Source organism: Prinia subflava, chromosome 1 (assembly GCF_021018805.1).
Source record: "Prinia subflava isolate CZ2003 ecotype Zambia chromosome 1, Cam_Psub_1.2, whole genome shotgun sequence".
NCBI classification, from domain to species: Eukaryota; Metazoa; Chordata; class Aves; order Passeriformes; family Cisticolidae; genus Prinia; species Prinia subflava.
This window is the reverse complement of record NC_086247.1, coordinates 140,677,064-140,702,729: the sequence shown is the minus strand read 5'-3', so window position 1 is coordinate 140,702,729 and position 25,666 is coordinate 140,677,064. Positions and strand designations below refer to the sequence as shown.

Genomic DNA, 25,666 nt, shown 5'->3' with positions numbered 1-25,666 from the left:
ACGTCAGCCGATTTAGGCAGGGTAGAAAGCTCTGTCCATGAGCTAGAATGTGCACAAAGGAGAGGAGGACAAACAGGAGGCAAAGATAGTTGTAGTCTTGGGAACAGTTTTATAGAGCACAGGGGAAACTTCTGAACCTTTCACTATTAGCAGGGTTTTCCTGCAGTGCAAATCAGTAGAACTGCTCCATGTATCTATTCTGGTGTTCATTGGTAGGTGTTTTTCAGCATTTGTTAGTTTGTCTCTTTATTTGTTCCATTCCCCAGCTTGATCCAACAGCTGCAGGTGACACCTTGCTGCTCCTCTGGAGCAGACAGGGAATTGTTGTGCAGGCAGTGCCCCAGCACCCTGCTGCCTGTGTGTGCTGCAGTGCAGGGGTCTCCTCCCATGTGTACCCCGCTTACAGCAGCTGCACAGGGGCAGGGAGATCTCGTGGGTACCCCATGCGTGGCTGACAGGGTGTAAAGCACCTGGGATGCTCTAAATCCCATCAAAAACGTACAGTATCATAGCAGACCTAAATTGAGATAAATTTTTCTGTGATTAATATAACTTGTGCGTTCCTTCCACATGGTTCAGCAAAGCTGTTTATATTGCAAAGTCCTACCCACCAACCCTTGAATTTGAAGTTCCCTGAGGAATAATACAGCCATGAAGACAGAGAGTGGTATTTAATATTTTGTCTTAACTTTATATTTACAGTGTCTTGGAAGTGTGAGGCAGTGTATGTAATAATGATTTTACAACTGTCTGTATATTAATCATTGTTCAGAGTTCACATACTACATGATTAATTGACTATGCCCATTTGGGAACATATATCAGAACTGGTTGTTTCTATCTTTCATGGTATTTGAGATTAATGGCCTCCAAATGAAAATCTTATTTCAAGTACATTTCTGAAATAAATTAGGCTCTTCCTCTTAAGCTGAATGTCACTTGGTTAGACAACTCTACCCTCTTAAACTTTTCCTTGAAACATTTTACCAGACTCACTTTTTTGTTTTGTTTAATCAGTATCTATCAGGAGTAACACATGCTGGTCTACAACATACAGGTCTGTATGTACAGACGTATACTTGTGGTTGGTTATTCCAGAAAAACCCATCATTCTGGTCTAAATCTAGTAGTGTATTTGAAGAGCTGTTGTGGTAGCTAAAAAAACAATGAACTGCTTAAATCCCAGTAATGCTGCAATGATGGGTGGAGATAAACTCTTGGAAGAAACAGAAAGCACTTCTTTCATCAGATTCACTTACAGGTCAATTGTCAAGCTGCAGTCCTAAAATGTTCTGCATTTCTTCAGCATTGTTCCCCAAATTCTAAATCCCCACATACAAGATTGTGCACCATTATAAACAGTCCATTTCATTGCATATTCCTGAGCTATGGATTTGATTACTGTAATTAATATCTGTCATCTGGAGTTAATACTAATAATCAAAAATTGTAATCGAGAAACATTTTTGTTGCATGACTTGTGTTTAGATGCAGATTATGAACTAAGCTGTGTGTTACAGCAAAATAATCTGAAAAGGGGTCATTTATCTTTTCTTACTTGTGGATTTACCACAGTTGGAGTTTGTGGCAGTGCTTCAATAGATTTGTTGGATTTTCTTCACATGGGATTGAAATAAATCCCATGTAAAAACTTCATTTTGCAGTTTGGGCAGGACAGTGTCATTTGGTGCTCACAGCATGGGCATAATGGAGTTTAGAGATGTAGTGTCATATTTAACTTCTTCCCCATAGCGAACGACATAGTTGCTTACAACGTAAATTATCAGTAGTCATGGTGAAAACCATGTTAGTCTTTCATAGACAAATGTAAAGCTTTATTCTTCATGTAATGATTCTCAAATTTGGTTGCCACATGCATTCTAGTGGCAGCACAAGGGAACTTTTCCTTTTTGGCAGGTGCCTGACTTGGTGCTAGTATCAGAGTCCAGGTGCTGACCTGGGCCTGCCCTTTGGTGCTGGCACCTCCTAGTGGTTAGAGGGCTGCGTGCTGTGAAGAAATGTCAACATGTCATTGGTTTGGACAGCAAACAATGTTCTCAGTGCATTGTTTTTGGAATAGGCTGCCAGGAGACATGTGAAATGTAGCCAGAGCCTCAGGCCCTGGAGGTGTTGATCAGCAGCCGTGCTGACCATGAGCCAGGCTGTGCCCAGGTGGCCCAGAAGGCCAGTGACAGCAATAGTGTGGCCAGCAGGACCAGGGCACTGCTTGTCCCCCTGGACTGGGCACTGGTGAGGCCACACCTCAAGTCCTGTGTCCTGCTTCGGGCCCCTCACTGCAAAAAAGACTCTGAGGTGCTGGAGCGTGTCCAGAGAAAGGGAACAGAGCTGGGGAAGGGTCTGGAGCACAGATCTCAGGAGGAGCAGCTGAGGGAGCTGGGGTTGTTTAGCCTGGAAAAAAGGAGTCTTTTCTCCCAGGTAACAAGTGATGGGATGAGAAGAAATGTCCTCAAATTGCAGCAGGGGAGCTTTAGATTGGATCTTAGGAAAGGTTTCTTCTCAGAAAGGGTTATCAAGCATGAGACCAGGCTGCCCAGAGCAGTGACTGAGTCAGCATCCCTGGAGCTATTTAAGAGACATGTAGATGTATCACTTAGGGACGTGGTTTTGTGGTCAGCTTGGCAGTGCTGGGTTAACAGTTGGACCTGATGATCTCAGAGGGTTTTTCCAACCTAAGCAATTCTGTGATTCTGTGCCTAGTCCTGCACTGGAGAAGGAGTCCCATGCAGTGCCACAGGCTGGGGCTGGGGACAGTGAGTGCCCTGCTGCCAGCCCAGCATGCTGGCAGCAGGGCATACCCAGGAGACCAAGAAAGTCAGCTCAGCATGGTCCTGTCCAATTCTGGGATGTCCTGAGGTCCCTTCCAGTCTAAATTATTCCTTGACATTAAGTTATTGGGACATATAGAGATTCTATTCGATTTAATAGTTAATGAAATTATGCAGTAGGTAGGAAAGTTGATTTAAAGCAATTAATGATATGATTTCTCATGGATTGATATAGATTGCGTCTAAGTCAAGTGGATGAGTTTAAAATTTCATGATGCATGGGGATAATGCATTAATAGAACTTGCATATCTTTATAGGATAGTAAAACAGGAATTCTACTGCTACAGTAGATCTCAGACTACTTTCCTTACAGGTTAGGAAATTACCTTTTCAGAAAAGCAAGGATTTCGAATATATATTCGAAAGTTTATGTAAACTGTGAAGTGGCTCACAGCCAAATCTACCATTTTTAATAGCAACCTTTTACCACTTCAAGCAAGTTTAAATATTTCCTTGATGCCTTTTTTGTACTCCAGTATTAATGCAGCACAACTCAATATGTAGTAGTTTTCCAGCAGTTTACTGACCATATTAGTTCAATTTAGTGAGTTCTAAGAGGCATTTAATTGCTGAAGTAAATGACTGTTTGCCTCATTGTTTTGGCTATCAGACTTTTGTATGGAGGACTGACATTGATAGTGTAATGTGATTAATTTATAAGTAAGTCTTTGCTGAAACTGGACCTACAGGATGCATGCAAAGCCCAATATTACATTTTTTTTGTTGCTTCATAAACACCCTTTCTAACATTTCAGTGTGTCAGGAAGAGTGATATTTGCCATATGTTCAGATTTTTTCTTGGATGAATTTCTGGTCAGCTAAAGCCCTTTTAGCAAGGCTAGGAAAGCATTGATGGGTGCAAAAGTAGAACAAGATGCTTCAGTGACCAGGCTTGTGTGTTGCTCTCTTTTTTGTAACTGGTTGGTGTCAGATCAGTGTGCATCCCTTGGTTGAAGACATTGTGTGTAATCCAAGTCAAATCCTAGACCAAACCTTCTTGTGGCACGATGTATAACCTTCCTGGATGTGTATTCCTCTTTCTCAGTAATACAGAATAGCAAGAAATTAGCTTTAGTGTGGTGCATCTTCAGAAGAAAGAGTTTTACAGGTTAAGGATCAAAAATATGAAAGAAATAAGGCTTATTTTCTGCTGTACAACATTGAGCTATTTTCTGTTGTAGTCTGTAGCCCTTATTTTCTAGACTTTGTGGGATACAGGGCAAGTGTATGTGAATGTGCTCTAAAATTTGTGTGAGGGGAGTGATTGCAGGTGGAGTGAGGAGAAATGGAAAAGATACTGTCTCTTCAACTCATCACTTGGTAACTTAAGAGTTGCTACAGGTATCAGTTGCTTTCTGAGCCTCACCGGGCTGCTTTCATTAATGTTAACTATTTTTGTGGCTTGTTCCATTGCCGAGGCAGTGAATGTACTTGTGTTGTACCAGTCCTGCCCATGGTCTGTGCTGCAGCATCAGCCTGCTTCAGAGAGCACGCTCGGCTTTGAAGCTGATTCTCCCCCTGCTGCTCTTGTGTGTTATGCAGCAGATCTCTGTGCCTGAAATTCGAGGAGACAGATGATGGCACGGAGATGCAATTTAAACCCAGGGACTTGTTCTTGCTGGCTTCCCAGGCTGTGGAAGGGAACTGGAAGCCAGCTGACGTTGCAAGCGTTCATGGCTGTCTTTTGGCACCTGGCTGCTTGTTTGGCTGATTCCTGCCTGCAGCACAGAGCTAGACAGGGAAATGAATGAATTCACTGGCAAATTTTCAGATATATTAGGTTTTTATTAACCATAGTTTCCTTTCAGACTGTTAACACGCCCAAGTGCCATATGCTGCTGAACAGACAAGTCCAGTACACACCCCAGCCTCGTGATTTAGTTGGTTTTGATCTGTGTGTATTCTTGCCACAAAGGCTTTATTTGTTCTCAAAAACTCAATCCAGTGAAGACAGTCACACACATGGCCTTCTAATCTTGAATTCCAGATGGTTTTAAGCAGAAGCTAATCATATACACTTACTTTCCTTTTATCTCCTCATCTATAATTGAGAAGTTTTATTGACATATTTGGATATGCTTCTGCTCTGTCCTTTGTCCTGGTGGTGAGTCTGTTTTCCTTTGAGAGTTACACTGAAATACCTGTGCACAACTGTCCAGCTGATAGTGGTTTTTAAAAATCATATGAGGATCTGTGTTAAAGCAAAAAGCTATAAATTATAGCTAAATTTAAATAATATCAGTTCTGGAAACATGGTCTTGATAAGGATGGAGAGCCTCTGGGAGCTCTGCCTGGCAAAGCCAATCTATTTCCCAGGAGTGTTGTGTGGCAAAAAAATATTCCTATTTGGGCAAAAACAGATTAGAAAATATAGGAGTGTGTGGGGAAAAAACACCTGTTTTACTTGATTTCCATATGTGTTACAAATTATAGTGGCATCTGATCTGCACCCAGCTGAAGGGGAATGCAGTTGGGAAATGTGGGCAAAGTTAAGAAATACAAAGACCTCTTGGGGAGAGCTCAGTGTCCTCCCTCAGTGGTGTTCTCTGACTGGGCTTCAAACAGCACACAAGAAATTACACACACACACTCCTCTGCCATCCCAGCTCCAAGTATGTAATTGTAGCCAGGCAGATTAATGTGGATTTTCTGATGCTTCAGGACATCCTGCTGGTGACAGGTGAGATTAAATCGCAGTATGGGCACAATTAGTAAACACTGAGCACTGTTCATCAGGCTTTTAGGAGCCTGATTTTCTGCTTTCTGGTAAATAGATTGCTACTTCTCAGAGGTTTGTGGTGCTGTTCTCTTGTAAGATAGGGACAAAGGATTTCAAAGAACAATCTGATTTACTGTTACTTTTAATGTTAAATATTTCAATATATTTTTGGAAAGGGCACATTTGTGAAAACCAAGACACCTATTTAGATGTAAAGGAATAAGAAATCTTTCTATGCTGTTAATAAGAATACATTGCTGTTTCCATTCTAATTTCTAGACATTGTTTTCCACATATGGTCCTTATTTCCATTATGTGGGAACATGAAATTTTCAGCTACAGAATACTGAATGATACTACTTAAACGAATGCTTTTCTCAGTTTTTCCTTTGTGCTTTTTAGAAGTCATTTTATGTAATAAACAGAATGTGAATGGCTGCATTCTTGTTGCCCTTGTAATGTGCTCTTGCTTCCAGTCTCAGTGCTGGTGTTTGCTTAGCAAATATTTATCTCCCATTGCTGAGGATTAGAAAACGTGGTGCTCATGAGCTTAAATTATGAGTACCTTTATAATCATCATCAAGTTGAATAGTTAAATGGGTGTAGACAGGAAACAGGAGATCTGACTTGCTTAGACTTGAGCTGAGTGATGCAATATTTAAATGAAGATATTATAAATCAGGTTTAGCATTACTTCTATCCTTGTATTCAATGAAGTGAACTTGCTGGTTCTTCTACATGAACTAGTGACAAAGGCATCTATGCAGCTTTTTCAAAATAATTGTGCTTTGCTAACTTACACACTGGGGGAGCAGTGAAGCTAATGAGTTCTCTATCACCACTTGTTTTTCTGTCTAAATGCATTGCAGATTTGGAGAGTGGAATACCCTTTTACACAACCATAGCAGTGAAAGAATATAAATTAACTTTTTTTTAATGACAAAATATGAAAATTGATTCTAGTATACAAATTCAGATTTTGAAACAACAGCATCATGTCTGACTAAACCATAACTTTGAGGCAGGTTTCTTGAAAAACTTGTGGAAGATTTTAAAAATTTTGTTTCATTTTTTTTCCTTTTTTTTTTTTTTTTTTTAACAGAAACTTGACTTTTATATACTTAGCATTTTTTTCTATGTAATAACTAGAAGACATTTTCCTTTTAGCTTGTGTAAGCACCCTGTTGCATGTGCCCTGAGCAGATTGCTGTGGATAAGTATTGGTGGCAGTCCCTCGTTTTTGACATCTCACTTGAGAGCCCTGCACTGCCACCCAGAGAGGGCGATCCCAGAGGTGTTCAGGTGTCCTGATGGACCCCTGTGCCCCACAGACGAAGTTATGTCAACTCCAGTAAACACTGGAAATAGCCAATTTCCACTTCAGGAGCTGGTCTAAGCCAAAACAGTGCATTTGACTGCTTCAGAAAATGTTTGAGGACTGTATTACTGCTGTTGTGTAGGGAATTGTGAATATCTGTTTACTGGCTGAGATTGAGAAATACAACTTGACCAAGCCACAAATCGTGATGCACTTGTAAAATCCGTGTAGGAGTACTTAAATTCCAATCTGTGTCAAGTCTGGTTTGTTTCTTTCGTATTTAGCAGACAGTGCATATGAGCTGACTCTAGTATAACATTATGTTCATTTTAGCCAGATCACAGAATAGGATTTTAAATGTGAACATTTATGCAGTTTGGTTTTTTCATGTTGTTTGGCTGAATAATATATAGAAATAACTGCTAAAACTTGGAATCATAAATAGCTGTGGATTTTCATAACTTGGTAAAATCACTAGTTTCAGTGTTGTTTTCCTTTTTTGTTTGTTTGTTTCTTTTTTTCCCCCCGTATAGTGTAACTAATCTCTGCAATGTGAGTACTCCCTTCTCTCCTAGACCTCTCTTCCCTCCCAATCCTCCCCCACCGAATCCTTGATTTATGCAAAACCTTTAATAGAGTAGAAGGGCCTCAAGAGAAGACTGTTCTGATGTTTGGAGAGAGCTTTAATGAAAAGTTGCATTGTTATTTCATATTTACTTACCAAATCCCGCCAGAGTAAATCCTTGCCAAACTAGTTTTATACATTTCTTGTCTGGTCTTGTTCACGTATTGTTTTGTATCAGGACCTTGCCTGACAGGAAAAGCAACCAGAGCAGTTCAGGCTATGGCAGTACTAATAGGTGATGCAGTAAAAATGAAGTCTATCTAAAACTTCTTATGCAATATTGAGAAACTTTTAAAGGAAGTAATTAGCAGCAGTGATGCAGCTTATATATCAAGGCTATTTTTAAGTAGATTGTGCATGCTGAAATAGCACAATAGTGATGTAGAAATGGGTGTTTCTGCTATTGATTCTGTAATTGGGAATGTTTTTTTACATTTGCCTTGGAGGTAGGAAATAGTTGTGGTAGGAAGCAAAAAACAAGGAAACATGGATATTGAAGTTGTAGTTTCAGCTTGGGTGCTGTTTGTTTTGATGGATGTAGTCAGGTCACTGAGCAAGTATTGTAGTTACCTGTTTTTAATATTTCCAAGCCCAAACAAGGCTTTCCATCTATGATTCTGCAGTGAAGGGTGGCTTATGGTTCAATTCCAGCTTAGCTTTGAGATGGGGAATCTCAGCAGAGGAAACCTGGCTCAAGTCCTTAAAGAGTGCAAGGTGCTTCACAGCTTGTCTGATTGAGTCTCCTGAGTCTTGGTCTTTGCAAATGTTGTTCAGTCTTTGGTGTGGTACGAGAGGCAGAGGAGATTTTTTTAATGAGCTGGAGGATGAAGAAGGATCTTTCTTCCTTTTAATTTGAGAGCAGAGTTTACAAAGGCATCTCTTCAATGGACTTTCCTTCGAATGTGTTTGTTAAGAAATGTTGCAAGATTTCTGGTGTACACAGGTGACTTGTCCAGCCCTGTCTGTGTTAGGGGAGTATTCAAACTTAAAAGTTTATCCTGGAATTTGCAGTATGTACCTTTTTTGCAGAGCAGGTTTGTGTATTACCTGGTTATGTGGGCACCTCTGTATGCATGACTGTGTGAAATAATGTAATACTATTTTTAATTATTCCCGAATCTTTACTTTAAAAAAATGTATGCTGAGTTATCTTCTGTAATATGCTACAACAGTAAGCCTGGAGAAAGGTTGGAGAAAACCCACATACTAGAAATCCAGTTAATTGTATAATAAGTGCTTGCTTAGAAGAAATGGAAGGTAATGATATTTAATAGTTAGAGAAATCAGAGAAAAAAGTCTGTAATTTAATTTTTGAAATGACTAGCCTAATGACTGTAGAATGTAATTCTGAAATCTGATAATCTGATGATGACTTGCAGCAGTATTTAAGGAGGATGTACTTACACAAACAGTGAAGTAAGTGTCATAGTTATCAAATATCTCCAAAATATTTGACCTATGCATATATATCATGTACAAATACATAGAGTTCTAGGATATTAAAACCAAGATGAGTATCTCGTGATGTTTTTTTGTGCTGCATGTTCTGTCAGGATTTAAATACATAAGTGCTTTTAGAGGAATTCTGGTAGTCCTGTTTCTTGTTCTGGTCTATCTTTAAGAAATCAAAATATTTTCAAGCCTTTTAGGGCGGAGGTTATTTATTTATTTATTTATGACTTCTATTTTTAGTGTGGGTGGGTTTTGGTTGGGTTCAGGTTTAGCTTTGGTTGTTTTTATTATTCTTGTTTGTTTGCTTTGTCACTTTTAGACACCATACCTGAAAAGGCTGATGCTAATTGCTATTTTTAGGAAGTCAGGAACTTTGCAAGTTGATGCAGGTTTGATGGTACTCCCAGCAGAAACTTTGTGCAGCCATGCCTTCTCAGTGAAAAGCAAGGGAGGTCTTTCACTGTGAGACACTGAACAACAGCCCGGGGCGCTGGGGGTGTATTTGAGAAGCAGGATTAATTAGCATGATCAGTGTGTTTACAGGGCAACTTTCCCCCATTAGGAAACAAATCCTTTAAGAATAGCATGTTGAGTACTAACCAGCACTTGGGTCATATGCTGGAGACACTTTGTGGACACAGCCTTGCTCCCTATGGCTTCCTTTGCTATCAAAAGGGATAATAAAGACTATAAAGCCAGTCTTCCCAGTTACTGCTAGACACATATATAAACACAAAGCCACACCTACACATTCGTATGCATATATGTGTGTGTATATGTGTCTGTGTGTATATATAATTTTTTATTTTAAATGTGGAAAGTGTTCTTAGTATAAGTTTTAGATATTCCATTTACTACCTCCAGCAAAGGATGGTAGAAAGTGTTCTGATTGTGTTTAAATATCATTTTGTGCCTTTCTTAGCTATTTTGTAAAAGCCTCACACCTTTTACTTCTGCAAGTAACCTTTTGTGCCTGTCTGACATACTTTATTTTGAGGACAATGTATTTTCCTTTTATGGAAGGGATATTGGGAATGTAATGTGCAGTAATATTGGGAATGTGTCAAAGTCCTGTGTGTCAGTGATGGGATTGTGACTCATGCAGATCTGATAGAAAAGACTACGTATCTAGTCTGAGGCAGTTTAAAAAAAGAACTTGGGCTTTACATCTCAATTCATATTTATTTACAGAAATATGACCTAAATAGATGTTTGATGTCCAGCATTTGTAGGACTGTGATGCTGACTATATGGTGGGATGACATTTTCCTCTTCGCATGTGATAATCTGTGATAATCTATTTCCTTCTTCTTTTCTGCAGGATCCAAACTACTGGATACAAGTGCATCGCCTGGAGCACGGGGATGGTGGGATCCTGGATCTGGATGACATTCTTTGTGATGTGGCTGATGACAAAGACCGTGTAAGTACAGCTGGCAGTGCCAGCAGCGTGGCGTGTCAGCGGTGCGCGTTCCCTGCACGTGTCCCAAAGCAGGAGGCAGCACAGAGATTGTAGATGTTTTTTATGTAGTTTGCCTGACAGATGTGAAAAATTGGTTACTGTCATGGGGCTTTTTTAAATTGAAATCATGGGGTTTCCATCCTTTCTGGTTCTTGAACAGTTTGAAGGAAAAGGAGGCTGTAAGGATGAAAAAGTCTCAAACAGTGGAACATTAATGAGCAAAAAAACCAAAAGCATCTGTAAGCTGACATTGTAGCTTGGTGTTACCAGTTGAATGTTTGCAAAAAACCATGCTGGTTTTAAACTGTTGAGTGTTGGGGGGGGGGGGGGGTGTGGTTTATTTTTCTTTTTTTTTCCAAAAATCATTGTTGGAGGAATTGCTAGTTACATAGAACTTGAGACAATAATTATACACTGCTGGGCCTGGAGTGCTTTTATTCTAAGTAGAGATATAGATCACAGTAAATTAAGGGGTGTCTGTTTATTGGCTGTTTGTTTGAAATTATAGATACAAGTATCTTTGAATTACTCGTTCAAAACATGTAAGAAACACTGTGGCAAACTAAAGTCATGTAAATATGCCACCTTTCTCTGGAAGGCCACATGTGTTTGCTGCAGCTTTTGAAAGCATCTGAGCCTTCATTCAGGATACAGACTTCACTCTGGAAACATGTTTCAGGACCATACTCCTTCACAGACAGTATCCTAAATTGCCTCTGTTGGAACAGGCACTGTCAAGGCTCCTTGAAAACTGGCCAGAAGATGACTCTTAGGCTAATTTTTCAGAAATAGATACTTTGCCTGCAGTTATTTCTTGTGACAAAACTTAATTGACATGGTTATTTCAACCAAGACTTTATAAAGACAAATTATGTGAGGAGTCTTGGGACATGAAGACTCCTCACTGTCTGAAATGTTGGGATTACTCAAGCTGTATAGAGTAACAGTGCTGAGTTTTCAGGAATTTCTTCCATAAAAATAGTGCCCAGATAAGATTTCATGAAAAGCTAATTAAAACCTCTAGTTGGTTATCTCATACTGAAGTGCTCAGCTGCATGATCAGTTTAGCTTTTGCTTACAGGCCTCAGGGAGGCTGGTGCAAGTTGTCACTAAATATAAATATTTATATATACACACACACACACACATACAGAGACTTATTTGAATAATGCACTTCTTAGCTCCTCACATGCCCTCAGAAGTTTGAATTCTGGTGACTTCAAGACCTTATTCTTTGGATGTTACCTTGCCTTGCTGCCTTCAAGTGGGGTAATTCCTCACAGTGAAACTCTGTGGGTGTTTTTATGTGCGTGACTAATAGCTGAAAAACTCTTGACTGCAATTGAAGCAAGCAAGGTCATCATTACAATATTGTTTTTGTGTATAGATGGACAAGATACTTAGCAGTTAGTGGTATTTATCTCTGCATTTGCCAAGCTCACCTGTACTGATGGCACCTATGAGTTAAATTTCCTTTTTTTAAAGGAACTTGCAGCATTGATTAGGAAGATGCAATATAAACATGTACTGTGATATACTGGTTTATATCCTTGAATTAGTCAGTCTCACTTGACCTCCAGGTTTGGGTCTTTTCAAGTATTTTGGTCATTAGTCATTGCTTTTTAGTTTCCTGTAGTGTGTTTGACAGCTGACCTTCCTGGCTTCCTTTAGTTTCGGGTTGTTAGCTTTGCCTCCATAGCAAATGTATCAACTGTTCTCCTGTTGCTGGAACCTAATGCAGGCCCCATTAATGCAAGGTTTGGAATATATCTCCAGTTAGGGATATTTTGCATCTGTACACTTAAGCATACCTTGTAAAAAAGCATTTAAACAGATGGTGTCTAAACATGTAATTAAATGATTATTGAGGTCTGTAGGATTAGCTGTGCTTGAAATTAAACATTTGCCTATATCTCTCTTTTTTAAAATTGGGACAAAAATGTCTAGGATATTGGAAAACTGAATACTTAATGTTTTAGTGCTCATTTTCACAAAGAACTTCCTTACATTCTTGAAGAGAAGTTTGTTGTGTTATTTACTACCTGACATCTGTGTTTTTGAAAACCAGTTTGCTCTTACCATGGTTCTTCAGATTTAAGGATCAGTGATAAATGTAATTTTTGTCTTTGGTGCTGCTTTTATGCTGTAAATGTGCAGTGTCATATCAGCACAATACAGAATGCACGGCAGCTAAGGGCCACTTGTCCTCTTGATGGATTTATTGCTCTGTATGGTCAACTGCTGTAGTAAAATAAAACACTTAAGTGATGTGAAGAATATATTTACTCCTGTTCCACTGTCTCCATGGAGAAGATGTTCTGTCCTGTAACAAATACAAAGACCCTTAGAGCAGCTGTTCTGAATGGAATGAGAGAAGAATCTTTGATGGCGTCCTTCACATTAAAATGCAGCATGGTAGGGTGACTTTATTTAGCTTCTTCTGTCCCTATATTTGGTTATTCTTTTGTCACTTACTAAAACAGAATGGATGAGTAAGGGTTAGCCAGTTGCTTTCTGGAATAATTTGTGATGCTTGGTGTTGTTCCTCCTTAAAAAAAAAGGAGCAAAACATGAAGCAAACTACATGGAAAAACTGATTTTGCTAAGCTGTTGGTTCCTTTGTTCCTTTCTGAAACAGCTTTTGTTAAGCCCTTTAACATGGTTCATTGTGAAAGTGCATAAAGCACTCCAATTTAGCCAGCATAAGATGTGGACATTTATATTACACTATATCACTGCATGTGAAGTAGCTTGGTTAACGCAGTTAATGGTAATAACCTGATAAACAAAAAATTAATAAATGCTCATTTGAATAATTATTTTTAAAGAGAACTTTAAAAATTTTATTGAAATGTAGTTTTTTCCAGGTTCCACTATGGAAATATGGATAGTTTTCAGCGGAAACATATCAGTGTTTTTTGCATTTATATATATATCTCTGTGTATACATGAATGCAAACGGATTGACTTGTTACTGTTTTTGAAAAATATTTGGCTACAAGAAACAAGATTCTATTTTCAGCTAGCATTTAGTCAGCTCTGTAACCTACTTCTGTCATTTTAAAAATACAGGTTTCTTGTGTGTTTAGTGATCAGACCAATTATTTTAAAGATAGGTTAATAACCTGTTTTGTTCAGATTTCTGTAACTTGTAAAAGTAGCACTCTCTGTGAAGACTCTAAAAAACATATGTCATCTTGATAAGTTTCCAACTTGATGATAACATACTTGATGACCTCAGTTCAGTTTTTAGTAGGCAGACGTTCTCAGCAGAAAAAAAACAAGAAAAGGACCACAGAAAAAAACTCTGCAGAAAAAACCCAGAACTCAACCATCCTTAACTGTGTTTTCTTCAGCTAGACTGAGGCACGTAGACACTTCAGTAATTCTCATACCTTGGGTGTAATATGGAAGTGCTTATTCTGAGATCTCAGAGACCCTTGTTTATCCATGAAAAAATATTGGGGAAATTGTGGTGTAATCTCATTTCAAGAAAAAAAAAAGCAACCAACAAACCTAAAGTATGTGCATGAATATAACTTGTTCCCATTTAAATTCTCACTGAAATAGTAATTTGTATTCTGAACAACTTGAAAAAAAATTGTTTGCAATTATATGTATTTTTCTTTATGAATAGAAATGCTCAGACTGTTGTTCAGTGGAAAGCTTTAGGGATCAAAATCTCTGTGTTTAGTGTAGCTATATTGCTGAAAAATCAGATTTTTTTCTTTGCAAGAGAACAACAAGGATCTGCCGTTAACAGCCACTGGTTGTGGTGATCAGCTGGGCAAATAGAGCTATTTTGAAACAATGTAGGTATGAACCTGTCAATTATTTGTAAATTTATTTGCTCCAATATACTTACTTTTTTGCCAAATTATTTTGGGATTAACAATGGGTAAATGTTAAGGGCCTTGGCATCTTATAAATTCCTTTATCATTGTCCTGATAAATTCAACACTGGTTCTCAAAAATACCAACAGTGATTTGGTGTATGCTTAGATTTACAGCCTGGCTTTATTTCTCTAAACTAAGACAGGCAGGGGCTTTCTCTGCTTGCCCTAACATTTTCAAATGTTCACTCAGCTCTTCACCCTGCATAATTGATGCTTACACCCTCTGAGTGCAGAGATAAAAACCAGAGCAATATGGTTTGGTCTTGTCTGGATGAAGTCTCATGCTTCCCACAGTGTTTGTGTGTGTGGTGCTCTGTCTGGCCCAGGTCACTGGAAGTTCAAGGTGATGTTGGTGCTTGGTGCTGCTTAGACAAACTTTGAACCTCCCAGAAAGACACACAAGAGGTTGCTGGTTTGAGTGGAATAGTTCTGGTGAGAATGGGATGGAGAGTAGTTTCATGGACATGTGCTGAAATGGAATTTGTAAACATTCATGAGCTAGGGTTAACTGTGTTAAGTAAGCAAACTGCAGCTGAAATTCAGTGAAATCAATTGTGCTTCATTTGCATCTGCTTTGAAGAGACCTACAGAGATTGCATTAATATTATTATGAAGTTAATGTCTGCTTGCTTCAAGTGTGAAGAAGTGTGGAGACTTCTAGTGGGAAAAAGTCTTTGAGCAGCTTCTTCACATAGTATGAAGACATATTAGGACCTTTTCCCAGTGTAGTGGAAAGGAAATGAACTTTTGGGTTTTGTGTTAAAACAGATGGTCAGATCTAAATAATACTGTTGTTTTGTTTACTTCCTCTTGGAAAGCTCTGTTGAGTTAGAGAGGCATGTGATCCACAAAATGTGGGTTTGGAAAAGATGACTATATTCTGTTTGTAAGAATGTTAACTGGAAGCCTACACAGAAATAAGGCTATTTTGGGCAAATGCATTATGTTAAGGTTAAAGGCTAGCTAGGGACTGGAGGGCTGTGATTTCAGTATCCTGCTGCTATTGATTCTTGCTCTCTCACTGTTATTTTTTAAGCCAGTTATGCAAGACCCCATTTCTGTAGTAAATTCAGGGTAGGCCTGTGACAACAGGATGCTGTTAGAAGGAATGAGGTTCTGGTAACCCTGTGCCTGTTCATTCACTCAAAAATGTTAAAAAGCTTTTGAAGTCAATGAAAGCTGCACAGATAAAGTTATGTTATCTTTAGATTCCCATCAGCACATAATCAGAATACTCAAAGTAGTGTTGTTTATTCTACATTTCGGGTGTCTCTATCTCATTTAAGCAAACTTGCAGCTGAATTTACATGTGATATCTCTTTGATTCTGCAAGTTAAGAATTAAACCCTAAAATCATGACTAGGAAATAACAACTTTTTGTGCTTCTTGTTTCTGCCATTTCCAAGTCTCATGCAGCAAATCTGCAAAAACTAAAAATGCCCCCAAAATTACTCGGAAATATAATTCTTAGTATTTACAATGCTGATTGGTATTTTCCCCTTTTACCCTCAAAACCTTTCTATCAAATTAATTTTCAACTATTGCCATGATTATCTTCTGCCATAATGAGCAGCTTCTCTTTTCTTATTCCTTGTCTTCATTCCCAGTATCCCAGGAAAACGGGATGACCTTGGAACAATTTGTTGTTACTCACAAGTGACTTGGCAAAACACATTTTGAGCATAAGGCATTCTTTTCTTGTAACAGCTTAAAATAACTGTTTGAGCCACTGAGCTTGGGAAAGTATTGATACTGGGAAAGAAACCCATCATATAACAACCCTATGATTATTTTCTGTTCAAAAACTTCAGTTTTTGAACAGTGGGCTCTTGATGTCATCTGCTATTTGGCAGTGGTTTTTATTTTAATTATGCTTTTAGAGATTGACAATTTTATATTACTGAAATTTTGAAAAATTTGTAAAAACAGAATGTGTCTGTTTAAACCAGGTGTTTTTGCATTAGCATTTTTGACTCATTACTGGCCACATGAAGATTTTTAGGTCTGTCTTGCTGATGAATCTAAAACAGAAAATCAAAGCATTTACACAGCCTTTATTCCCAGCTGTTGTTTAATGAAAACATATTTGAAAATAACATACTCAAAATAGAAATATTATCTTTTGTCAAAGAATGGAATTTAAATGCTTGTAGTATTTCTAATAGTAAACTGAATTTTAATTTCACAGTGTTCATGCATAAGACTAATATATACTCATATATTCATGGAAGTGAGGAAATAAAGGTCATAATACATGAATATTGGAACATACATTTTTCAATCCCTAAGTGATATTAGATGTAACTAAATGTTGTCCCCTAACTGTAGTTCTTACTTTTTTACCTCTTTTAGCACTGTTCTTCAAATTGTTAATCTCATCATTACCTAGTCTTTTGTAGCTATGTGGTGACATTTTCATTCATGAAAAGCTGTGTATTTTTGTGTAAGTTGCAGTATTCCAGATGCTTTCCTGTAATGCTGAAACAGTTGTATCGATGCACTAAGAACTCCCAGGTAGGAGAGGACTGACATTTGTAAATCCATAAATCAGTTCCCATGGAGATCTGAAGAGCTGCAGGTAAATCTGACTTGTGAAAATTGAGTGTTTTGGTAAATACTGTTCTCTGAGGAACAGCAGGCCTATGCATGAGTGTGATATACTGGGGAAGATCATGACAGTGCTGTCAAGAAAGTCGTGTCTCACAAATGTGCCTGTATTCTCAGTGGAAAGACAGAAGTGAGCAAGAGTAACTGGATTAGTACAGGCAAAAATCCCCACAAACTTGGCATGAAGTAAGAGGAAGGGTTTTATGGATGTCTAACTGGTTGTAAGATGGAAAATAGAGCATGTATTGTTAAATGTATTTGCAATTGTTCTGAAAGGAGGGAAGGGAGATTTGAATACTGGAGTGACAAATTCCATTATTGTGTGGGAAACTGAACATGGATGGTGAATGCTCGTCCTGAAGAGTTGTAGAAGCATCCAGGGAGTAGACAATAATATGGTTGATGTAATCTCATTTTGGCAAAGGTGGTGTGCTTTTGAAGAGAGACTGCTTTAACTGAATACACAAACTAATGAGTTCTGAGCTAGCTCTTACATTTGGGAGAATGTTTCTGACCTCTGGACACAGTGGCTTATGTGCAAGGTACATAACCAGGTCTCAGAAGGTTCCAGCAACTTGCCCTGTCTCTGCCTCTCCCCGGTGTTTTCATCCCAGCCCTGCTGCTTGGCTTATGAGGCTCTGGCACTCTTTGGACCCCATCTCGTAGCAGATTTGTTCACTCAAGTGGCAGAAGACTCTTCCTTGCAAAACTGAGTATTCTTCTGCTATTTCATGACTATTGTAAGTTCACCAAGGGACCTGACAGGCTGAGGAGAAAAGGGAGCGGACTTTGCTGCTGGGAGTGGTTGAGGTATGAAGGAGGAAGAGGAGGAATGGGAACATGAGTGGGCTGAGACCTTGCTTTACAGTGCAGCAAGGCAGCAGAGGCTGTGGAGCTGCTGGAGAGGTCCCTGTGGTGCAGCAAGTGGTGGAGAATGGAATGGGTGGTGGGATCTCTGCTGTGTGTGCTGGTGGTGTGCCCTCTGCTTCCTCCAGCACCAAACCAAGCAACCAAAAAGATTTTGTACAAATAGCGATAAGCACAGAGCAGATGCCAGCACTGAGTCCAGGTCCAGATTAATGTCCTGCACCAGCAATGTCTAGAGGACCAGGATCTCAGTCTTGAGATGATGTCGTAAGAAGCAAACCACAGGTGGCTCTAGAATCAGAGGTGATATTGAAATGAGAAGTGGTTCTTTGTTTTTTTCAGTGCAAGATCTGGGACATCTTGTGAAACTGTCATAAGAGTAGCTGTCTGCAAAGTGTTTTCAAATTTCCTTGACATTAATTTTCATCAGAATAGCTGGGATGTTTATCAAATGCTGTAAATACTTCACAAAGTTTTGGAGGATATGTTTTTTCTTGAGATTGTGGTTTGTAAGCACATAATACTGAATTTCTGCTTATCTTAGCTCTTCAAAAAGGTGATGCTTGGAAATAATGGAAAATGGTAATTTAAGTAGGATTTCGGTTTGTGAGAAAGAAGTTTCTTTAATCTAAACTTTGGTGAAAACCACAGGGTGTATTGAAATGATGATGATCTGAGAGTATCTAATATTAGTAACACTGAAGGTCAGTATGTGGCTACGGGTAATGACTGCTACAATATTATAAACACATCGCAATTAAAAGAGACTCCACACTAAAGATGTTTAATAATGGATTTTTTCCATATCTTGTAGTATTTGCAGATTAACTGGTTAGATATAGTTGTAAATAATATGAAGCTGTGCTTTCTAATCCTTCACAGTGTAAATCCTCACAAAAATGTGCATTGAATCTAGAATTAGGCCATTATGGCTAATAAATACTTAACATTCTGATAGCTTTTGGTTAATTTTAGCATTATCACTGTGTCCTAGAGGCATATTATTCATCCTACAACAAAGGAAGAAGTTTCAGGAAAGGTTGGTTATGGGATTTCATTAACACTACTCTCTTACTCCTTGATATCAGCAAGTCCTAAAAGAAATGCTGTACCAACTTCACAGATATTTCCTAACAGAGGTAGTGAGACTCATACACCAGAGGACTGACCCATATTATAGCTTAATTATAGTAATGGATAATCCTGCAACTATAAATTATTCAGAGTTGTTTTGTACGTGAAGTAACATCATGAATAAAATAAGGAAAAGCTTCTGGAAAAGACCCTGGACAGTGCCTAAGTTTGTCAAAGGTAGTTTTCCTCTTTGTCTTTCAACATGGATTAAATGGTTTGTAGAGCTTGGTCCTTTGGATGTGTTTTGCTTAATAGAAATCAGTAGCAGCAACTCTCGGGGCTGTACACCCTTGTAGAGTTCCTTGACTAATACCTTATGTAAGAAAAACATTCCTACTAAACACAGTGCTGGTACAAAAGTTGCAATCTCAGCTGTCTGATAAGATTCCCACACTGTCACTGGGATAAGAATTCATTACCCTCTTATCCATTGATACCAACAGGTCTTAAGAGACTGCTGTAACTCCTTAGTTATTTCTCAAGAGGGATGGTGAGGTTCAGAATCAGGTACTTTATTTTGTAGTTGACTTAGAAGTTGAAGTATCTTCTAGTTTTGTAGCATGAATAGTCCTGACAAAGAGAGAGAAGGGAATATTTAAATTAAATTAAAACAGGGCCCCTAATGCATTTAATGAGGTGGTTACCACATACTGAAGGTTTCTTCAGAACGGGCCTTGGATCCAAAGAGAAGAAAATAATGCTGTCTTTTTTGGACAAGGAGAAGAAAACATGCTGTCTGGGGAGCTTTCACCAGCCTGACTTTTCAGCTGACTTCCTAGCAGTAGCCCAGAGAAGAAGGAGTTAAGAAGATGCTTTGAACCCCAAGTCTTCTGCTTCATCCCCACACCCTGCTGGTGTACTTCCACACCCTGTTGGTGTGCTGGGAACTACCTCCCGTTCACCTTTAGCGTGCTCAGCAGGATAGTCACTACGTTCTCAGATTAGCATCACTGCTGAAGCCTGTTTGAGTTCATACAGCAAGAAGGAGTTCTGCCTGCCCTGCAGTGACATACAGCATTGTGGGACCTTCGGCTTTCTTCATTTTCACAACTCTTGGAAGAATTGGAACTGCTCTTCGGTGGGCTCCGTTCCTTGCAGGCTGCTAGATTTCCTGTAGGATTGAAGACTCTTTCACACAAGCTTGGTGGCAGCTTGATGATACTGAGTTTTTATTTTCTTGGGATACTGTTTACTTGAAGGTAACCATACTTCGGATGAAATGGCAGACACACCTAAGAGGAAAATTACAAAGAAGTCGTCGTCTTTTTCATATGATCGCCGGAGAGATTCAGTGAAAGTTAGGAGACAGTCCAAGTCTCTTAGCTTTAAGTCTGCTACATTGGGTGCTCAGAAAAGGCAGGCACAGAAAAAGCAGGTTTGTATTTGGAAATTCCTCAAAAAAAAAAATCTTACCTTCTAAATTTTTATGGAGTTTGTAAATCTTGCTGTGTTAGTATGAAGCAGAAAGCCACCTCTGCTGATTTGCAATCTGTGTGTGTCAGTATGTGTATACATACAAGCTTGTGTGCAGGTACAGCTGATTTTTTTTTCTGTAATATTTCTTAAGAGCTAGATAGATTTATGGTGTTGATTTCATGCTGAGAAAAGTCTGCATCTTTTCTGCTTTTAAGATGTGATTTATAATTTCTGTTTTGTCTCAAGGAATTGCTCCTATAGTGCAATGTATGTCCTGTGAGCCTTGGTAGTGTTGTTTGTTGTGCTGAAAAACATGATGGGTCCTGAAACTTTTGAAATTATTATTCAGATTACAGCTGTTCCACTGCTTTTCGTTGTTACTATTTTTTTTTTTATGTTGAAATGTACCAGACTAAGAGCTTTAGGGAGTGAAATATCTTACTTATTCCAGAACAGGTAATGCAAGTCAACAGAAGCACCTGTTCTGGTGGGACCAGTTCTTGGGTTAGAGGGCAGTTTAATGCCTTGGCAGTGCCGCTCTGCCGTAGTAAAAAACTTTCATACACAGGTCTTTCTTTATATTTTGTTGCTAGGATCTAATTAAATGAAATTTCTCCAAAGAGAAGGTGGATTGTGAACTGTCTTAAATGGAATGAAAAGTGACTCAGTTCATGAAATATCTTTGTAGACTGACCCCTAAAATTTAATCTAATACAGGAGTACAGGATCGCTGACTCTGATCCATCTCTTGCTCTGCACTTGTTTGTACCTTCTTGAAGGATTTAAATTAATTTTACAGGGATTTTTTAATTAGCTGTGTACAACATGAAGCACTTTAACACTTTGCAAATAGTGTTTCTGCAAATGCTTTGAAATAGATTTTCAGTAGCATTAAAGTGAATTTCTTGCAAGCCAGTAGTTTTCAGACCATGACCATTCCAACTGCATCTAAATTTTGAGGGCATATATCCATTCAGATTTAAGAGAATATAAGTTATTGTGTCCAGTGTAAACTTTGGTATGAGATTAAAAATACAATGTATTTTATGTGTGTGGGATCATATTTGGTTTTATTACTATTTCTCTTGTTCTTGGAATGTTAAAATGTCTATTTACATAGCAAGAAATTAACTAGTAAAATATTAGCATGTTCCAGCTTATTGTGATTCTTTAGGGTTAATTATAGGCATAGCTGAAGCTGTTTGCTTGAATTGAAGTTCCAGAATTTCAAATGAGGAAATACTTGAAGAAATCAGAAAAACCTTCAAAAGCACTGCAAGCTCTGACAATCCTGCTGCACCTCCACCCATTATTTGATGTGTTTTTTAGAAGTAAAAATAATAAATCTCAATTTTATGAAGGTGTGAAATACTAAATGACATCTGTGAACATTCAAGTTCATTGAATCTTTTGTGGAACTGGGCTACTGAAATTAATGTCAGGATTTCATTTGTGGGTGCAAATCAGTGAGTACCCCTGTATTTTGATTTTAACAGACCATAACTTTCTTGAGTCCACTCATCTTTTGGATGTCTGCCATGGTTACTGTGTGACCTCTAGTGGTTAATGAAAAATATGCTCAATTACTGAATTCAGGCTGTTGCTTGAACAAGTCCTGAATATGATTTCTTGTTGGTTTAATTATTTAATCTTCTAAATTCTATTTTTATTGAAAAGAAAAAAGCATCATCTGCTTTAGATCAATCTTTTATGATGTCACTTACAGAAAAAGTGCTTTGCTAAAAATTCTTTTTCATAGGGATGTGTGAACTGCAATACTCATAGATGCAGAATTATGGGAGTAATTTTAAGAGACTTTTAGTGCTTTGGCTTGCTTACAATATGTTAGTGGGTGATACATCTGAAATGAAGCACTCTAGACAAAGGTCCATTTTAATCAACTTTTGTGTATTGGAAAGATCTGAATAAGGGCTTTTCTGACTCAAGAATGTGTTTTTTCCCCTTTGAAATGCTCCAGTTAACTGTAAGAAAAGTTAATTTTTCCTACAAGCTTGGTCTTGTTTCAATCTTCAGATCATTATAATTAAGTGAGACAAAACCATTTTTACCTCCTCCCTGCCCTCCCCCTCTTCCCGCAAGGGCAGCTACTTCTGTGTGTATTGGAAATGCTGTTGAACACAAAACACAACTGCATTTGTTACTTTAAAATTTGTTGAACTTTAAAAATTATGGGTTTGAAGTTAGCAGAATCAGATCAGTTTTCAACCAGCCTGACCCAGCTCTGCTCAGCACAGTGTAACGGGGTTACACAGACTCGTTCCAGGCCTGGCTTACTGAGTGAGCAGTTGTTCAGTTACAGCACCAGGAGAAATGTTACTTAAAAATCTTTTCTGTGTTGGTTGAGTTTCTTTCTCATTTTTTAAAAAACATTTTTCCAATAGATGTCTAACATCTGAGAATATTTAAAACTGTGCTTTGGTCTTTGCTGCTTTAGGAGACAATAGTAGACTTTGCTGCTCTCAATATATGTGGTTTTACTTGGGTGGTTCCCTGGAGGAACAAGACTCTGCTTCTGCTTATACAGGCAGGCAAACCAAAGTTATTTTTTAAATCTTTCGGTAGATTGATATCAATCGAAGTCTCTCAAAATCACGGTTTGTTGCAAAATCCTTTTCTACTTCCTTGGCCTTAGTATCACTGGACTCCCTTTTTTGCAGGTTTGTTATTTCTTTTCTTTTTTTTTTGGGGTGGCGGTGGTGGTAAAATTTCATTTTGACTTCTCCCCAGTGAAAATTATTAAATTACTGGTAAAATAGTAATAAGAATCTGAGAACATTTTTTAAAAAAACATTTTTTACATTTTCTGAATTACATTGATGTAAGAAAGTGTTAAGGCAAATTGCTGCATTTGTCTTGCTGTTCCGTGGGTTTTTTTGTTAGCTTAGCAAACTGAGCAGAAATGGAAAATCATAAAATGTTCAAATATATCAACAATATCAAAGATCCTATCTGATGCAGCAATGAACCTCTTTCAAGATAATCTTCTCATCGAATTGTTTATTATTATAGATCATGTTTTTATTCTGTTGTTTTCCTTAGGCTTATCTGTTCTAAGGTAGAAAATCTGATGGTAATTACATTCACTGGCTTCTGATCTTGTTATATTGATTGATCGGGATAGAAATCACATTCCACAAATATGTAGGCTGGTCTTCTTAGATTTACAAGTATTATGCAACATGATGTATAAAATATTTGATAGTTTTAGGAGAAGTGGTTGCCTCTTGTTATGTTTCGAATGAAGAACAAAGTCAGTTGCATGAAGTATAAAGAAGTAAAAATTTGAGACCAAAATCCTTATGTGCAGGGGAACATAAAAAACAGATCCAATTTTAATTTTGGCTGTTTTGTGAGAGCCTCTCACGTCTTTTTTGTCTTTGTCATTGCCAGCTGACTGATTACTGGGACATGGGCTAGAGCCTCAGTGGATTAATTAAGAGCTGAAGCTGTTTTCCTGATAACTACTTATGTGTTGCATACAGCATTTTGGAACCTGGCAAAGTTCCATGCTCATACAAGGTTTGCATACACTACAGATTTGTGGTTTATTCACTAATATTCCTGTTTTTCCTCCATGGAGTGCTACAGAATTGAGATGACAAACTTTTTTTTCCCCCTTTAAGCTCTGTAATTCCTGAACCATGTGGGGTTCACTGCCCGCTATCCCAGATGTGGGACAATACATACAAAGAGGGTGTTGTTAGAAAATCCTCCAATCCCTGTGTTTAAATATGACTCAGCTAATAGGAGTGTTCCAGATCCCTTGTTATGAGCATCTGAGAGCAGGCAAAGGCCTCTGAGTTACACTTTCTGCTGTCTTATTAAAAAGAAACACTGAGTGGAAAAATGGCACTGGGAAGGTTGGGGATGTGAGGGGATTGCCCAAAAGGATAATGATTTCTCACATCAATATGTGGTAGATGTGCCAGGATCAGGACTATTGGTGTGTGACAGGTCTGGTGAGTGAAAAGCCATAGCAGCAGCTACCAGCAAATAATTTGAAATCATTTAAGATAACTAAGCAGTAAAGAAAAATTAATTAATCTAATTTAATTTTCATATGTAATTTTTGAAAACCATGACCTTTGGTTACTTTTCATCTAGTGATTTTCCTCCTATCTTTTACAAGGGTTTGTTTTGAATTCTCTGGGGAATCTCGAATGCCTTCTTTGGGGAGAAGGAAATCAGCTTCAAGTGTGAGCCTGAGGATTTGTTGTGGAAAAATCTGATCCTATTTTTTTAAGAATGCAACCAGACAAGCATGTAAAGAGGGGAAGCATGTGATATGTGTAACAGAGCACTGGGAGATAAGAGCATTTAGGTTCCTCTGGCAGCTGGGTTGTTAGTAGAAAGTTGGCCTAGCACAACTCATTCCCTGTGGAGCCTGGCAAGCTGTTAACCATAGTGGTTAGATATTATTATTAAGACTGTGGTCACAGCAGGGTGAGGTGGGTTGTAGCTGGTGAAGTAGGCTTACCTTCAGTTCAACAGAGTAAAATCGAAGCTTAGTGGAATGATAGTGAGAGATTTGGCCATTGTGAGTCTTAAATTCATGTTTTCCTTTTCTTACTGAGGCTTGTTCATGGGGATTGTGGTAGATGTGTTGGAGTGCTCCCTACAGCAGTGTAAATCATTGTGCCTTGATGGCTGCAGTGGTGTTGGTTCATGCCCTCCTTGCTGCTGATTTCCACTACACTAGGAGGGAAGTTGTCCTCTTCCAGAGTTGTGGTTTCCTTCTCTTGGTGCCTTGTCCTGGAAGTTATGACGGTATTACATACAGTCATACCGTCTCAAGAAATATTTTGTTGTGGTGTTAAAATAACAGCATGTTCCCAGGAAGTTTTAAAATTTAATTGGTGATTTCTGTAATATGAGCAAAATATTAGGCTTTATTTTGACAACTTAGAGGTTCATCTGATCTAAATTGAGCTATTATTTTTAATTTTGCTCGAGCAATTGTTGTTATAGCTCATGTAAGAGCTAACATGATTAACCACACTTTTTGGTTCCTAAAAGTGTGGCTTTGTGGCTGATTTTAGCTGATGTAAGACTGTGGTAGTGCTGCAGATGAGTGTGACCTCCCACCTTCCCTGGCCATGACTGTGCTTCCCATCTCTGCCTGGCTTCAATTGTTGGTTGTGAGGAGTGGAGTCAGTGTGCTGACAGCTCTGCCAGAAAAAAAAGGACAGGTCATAGGAGAAGGGGTAATACAATGGCCTCTGCTGCAAGGAGTAGTCTGGATGCTGAGAGCAGCTTTGCTATCAGCTGAGCTCTGGATATTACAGGAGACAATGAGTCTCCC

General features: G+C 38.4%; 1 protein-coding gene across 18 annotated transcripts in view; it reads left to right on the top strand.

Annotated features, from left to right (window-relative positions):
• The window catches only part of PARD3 (par-3 family cell polarity regulator), a 452,827-nt gene that overhangs the window by 37,413 nt on the left and 389,748 nt on the right, over positions 1-25,666 (top strand). For all 18 annotated transcript variants that reach the window (XM_063415024.1, XM_063415043.1, XM_063415034.1 and 15 more), the window contains exon 2: positions 10,283-10,384. In XM_063415024.1, the coding sequence (XP_063271094.1) occupies positions 10,283-10,384 (102 nt within the window). The remainder of the gene's footprint in view (positions 1-10,282; positions 10,385-25,666) is intronic.